Here is a 3,710-nt window from a genome sequence, read left to right on the forward strand (position 1 = left end):
AGAATAGTGCTTTTTTTTTTTTTAACTAACTAAATTAAAAAAGTAAAAAAAAATTCCAGGGATTACTGTCATTCCATGGAGGTATAACAGTATAACAATTGGACTTCTGTATGAATTATATAGTTTCGTTTTGTTTTCCTTTAACCTGTGAATTGTCAAAGTGCAGGGAGGAAGTATAATGTGAAAAGAGAATGGGCTTTCAAGTCAGGCAGTGCTAGATTCAATTTCTAGTACTTAGAGCTGCAGGAAATCCCACATGTGGATCTTTGACAAGTTGCTTAACCCTCTTAGAACTTCTGTTTCCTTGTCTGTAAAATGGCAAAGGTGGCTGGGCGCAGTGGCTCTCGCCTGTAATCCCAGCACTTTGGGAGGCCGAAGCGGGTGGATCACCTGAGGTCAGGAGTTTGAGACCAGTCTGGCCAACGTGGTGAAACCCTATCTCTACTGGTGGTGGTGTACGCCTGTTGTCCCAGCTACTTGGGAGGCTGAGAGGCAGGAGAATCACTTGAACCTGGGAGGCGGAGGTTGCAGTGAGCCAAGATTGTGCCACTGCACTCCAGCCTGGGTGACAGAGCAAAACTCTTATCTCAAAAATAAATAAATAAAATGGCAAAGGTAATACAGGTTCACTATCCCTTATCCAAAATCCTTGGAACTAGTTGTATTTTGGAATTCAGAATTCTGGGGATTTTTAGAAGGGTAACACCCAGATAGGGTTTGGGGCCCAAAACCTGTAATCAAACACCTTAATATTAAATATGAATAGTCATACTAAGTGGGATAAATAAAGACTATAAAGAGCCTCACATTAGTTCAAGTTAAATTTTGCCATCAAATGAGTTGAGGTAAGGTTTTGCCTCCAAATAAGTTACAAAAAAACTTTCGGTTTTCAGAGCTTTATGGATATCGCAATTTCGGATAAGGGATTATGGACCTGTACTTCCCTTATAGGGTTGTTATGAAGATTTAAACAAGATAAGCTGAAAACACATTACACAGTGCTGGGTAGGTATTCAATAAGTATTAATTTTTTTCTCTTGGAAATGTTGCAAGTTTTTGTTTGTTTAGTATTTATAGTTCTGGGGTTGTCTTTCTTTCCCTAAGGAGAAACCGTTTTAATTTTCTTAAATCTTACGAAGGGATTAGAGAAGGGCTAGAGGCTGAGTCTTGAGAATGCTAGGAATGGGATGAGAGAGTTAGCAATAGTTGAGGCTTAGAGCTTGGCATTAGTGACCAGTCTGGATTTTTACCAGGTAGGTTTTCAAAGTAACTGTAGATTGAACTGAACTGGTGGGGGAGTCATACGCTAACTTCTCTAGAGTCTTAAAAGAAAACCTCTGACCATCTTGTCATTGCTACTTTGTTTGTTCACAGAGTGACAGAAGGAAGTCAAGGCACCATTATGACTCAGATGAGAAATCAGAAACAAGAGAAAATGGTGTTACAGATGACCTGGATGCTCCCAAGGCCAAAAAAACTAAAATGAAAGAGAAGCTAAATGGAGACACTGAAGAAGGATTTAATAGACTTTCAGATGAGTTCTCTAAATCTCATAAGTCAAGAAGAAAAGATCTACCAAATGGAGATATTGATGAATATGAAAAAAAATCAAAGCGAGTATCATCCTTAGATAGTTCTACTCATAAATCAAGTGATAATAAACTAGAGGAGGTATGGATGCTTTTTATTTTGCATTTGACGTTATACTTGAACTATAGGTTGATTTGATTTTTTTAAGGCTAATTATAATTGATTATATAATATTTCTTGATTAGTGTCTAGTACTTTTAGTTACACTAGAGAGTCTGTACAGATGAAGTCTGAGTCTTTTTTCCTTTGGCCCTTGTTTATTTCATTGTATGACTTTTTTCTTGGGGCCTGGTGGGAGAAATAGTCTAATTTAAACCTTTTCTGTACATTTGGGTTCCTAAAGTTATTCTGAATTGCTTGATGGTCACCTACTTGAATTTCTTTTCTTTTTTTTTTTTTTTTTTTTTTGAGTCAGAGTCTCACTCTGTTCCCCAGGCTGGAGTGGAGTGGCACAATCTCGGCTCATGGCAACCTCTGCCTCCTGGGTTCAAGCGATTCTCCTGACTCAACCTCTTGAGTTGCTGAGATTACAGGCAGACACCACCATGCCTGGCTAATTTTTGTATTTTTAGTAGAGTTGGTGTTTCTCCATGTTGGTTAGGCTGGTCTTGAACTCCTGACCTCAAAGTGATCCACCTGCCTCGGCTTCCGAAAGTGCTGGGATTACAGGTGTGAGGCACTACCCTGGGCCGATAATTAGTAATTCTTTATATTCTTTAAATATGATAATTGCTGATATACATTTGAGCTTAATGCCTAATCTTTGGGGAGTGTTGGGAAAAGATGTTGAATCCTTGTCTTATGACTTTTGACTTTTTTTTTTTAATTTGTGAATTTGCTGTTTGTCAGGAAGCACATGTGTTTGTTGATCTAAATAATGTCCTTTAAATCTCTATTGCTAACAGTGGAATGTATGGCTTGCTTCTCACTTTGGTGGGATTTTGCTTGGTAAAATCTGTATTATAATAGGTTTAACAGTTTATTATTTTCTTTAGATCACATGAGAGTTTAGGAATTCTACTTAAAGGAATTTATCCTAAGGAGATGATCAAGAGGTGTGCAGAGCTTTATGAATAAGTACTCTTATCACAGTAATATTGTTGATAATAGCAAATATTTAAGCATCCTAAATGTCTGATAGTAGACAATTGGTTTAAATAAAACATACAATAGTTATATAATAGAATACAGTTATCCCAAAGGGTCTACAATAGAAAAGGTGGTCACTGTATCTTGTTAAAAGATAAAAATAGGATGGGCGTGGTGGCTCACGCTTGTAATCCCAGCACTTTGGGAGGCTGAGGCAGGTGGATCACCTGAGGTCAGGAGTTCCAAGACCATCCTGACCAACAGGGTGAAACCCCGTCTCTACTAAATAAAAAAAAATTAGTTGGGTGTGGTGGCACATGCCTGTAATCCCAGCTACTTGGGAGGCTGAGGCAGGAGAATTGCTTGAACCTGGGAAGCGGAGGTTGCAGTGAGCCAAGATCGTACCACTGCATTCCAGCCTGGGCAATACGAGCGAAACTCCATCTCAAAAACAACAATAACAAAAAAAGATTATGAAATGGTATGTACAGTGTGATTTTATTTCTGTTTAAAAAATTATATGTGCATAGAGTGAAGATTGGAGGAGTATGTTTCAAATGTGGCTTTAGCTGAGTGAATTATAAATAACTTTTAAATTTGTTTTTCTTTCCTCTGTAGTTATTAAAGTTTCTTTTCTTTTTTTTTGTTTTTTTGAGATGAGGTCTCACTCTGTCACCTAGGATGGAGTGCAGTGGTGCGATCATGGCTACTGCTGCAGCCTCATCCTTCCTGGTGATCCTCTCACCTCAGCCTCCTGAGTAGCTGGGACTATAGGCATGTACCACCACGCCTGGCTAATTTGTGTATTTTTAGGAGAGATGGTGTTTCATTCACTGTGCTGCCCAGACTGGTCTTGAACTCCTGGGCTCAAGTGATCCAGCCGCTTGATGAGACCACTTTTGGCCTCCCAAAGTGCTGGGATTACAGATATAAACCACTGGGCCCTGCCAGTTTCAAAAGTTTCTACAATGACAGTGTATTATTTATTTTTTGTTTGTTTGTTTGTTTCTTTTTTTTTTTTTTTTTTTTTT

The 3,710-nt window shown here is 38.5% G+C and overlaps 1 protein-coding gene across 1 annotated transcript in view; it reads left to right on the plus strand.

The window, feature by feature from the left end:
• The first annotated feature begins 896 nt into the window (after positions 1-896).
• DDX50 (DExD-box helicase 50) overlaps positions 897-3,710 on the plus strand; it is a 43,816-nt gene continuing 41,002 nt past the window's right edge. Inside the window, exons 1-2 of the mRNA XM_017875003.1 lie at positions 897-1,005; positions 1,375-1,671. Of these exons, the coding sequence (XP_017730492.1) occupies positions 1,483-1,671 (189 nt within the window). The 5' untranslated portion in view covers positions 897-1,005; positions 1,375-1,482. The remainder of the gene's footprint in view (positions 1,006-1,374; positions 1,672-3,710) is intronic.

Source organism: Rhinopithecus bieti, unplaced genomic scaffold (genome assembly GCF_001698545.2).
Source record: "Rhinopithecus bieti isolate Rb0 unplaced genomic scaffold, ASM169854v2 scaffold_9670, whole genome shotgun sequence".
Taxonomy (NCBI): domain Eukaryota; kingdom Metazoa; phylum Chordata; class Mammalia; order Primates; family Cercopithecidae; genus Rhinopithecus; species Rhinopithecus bieti.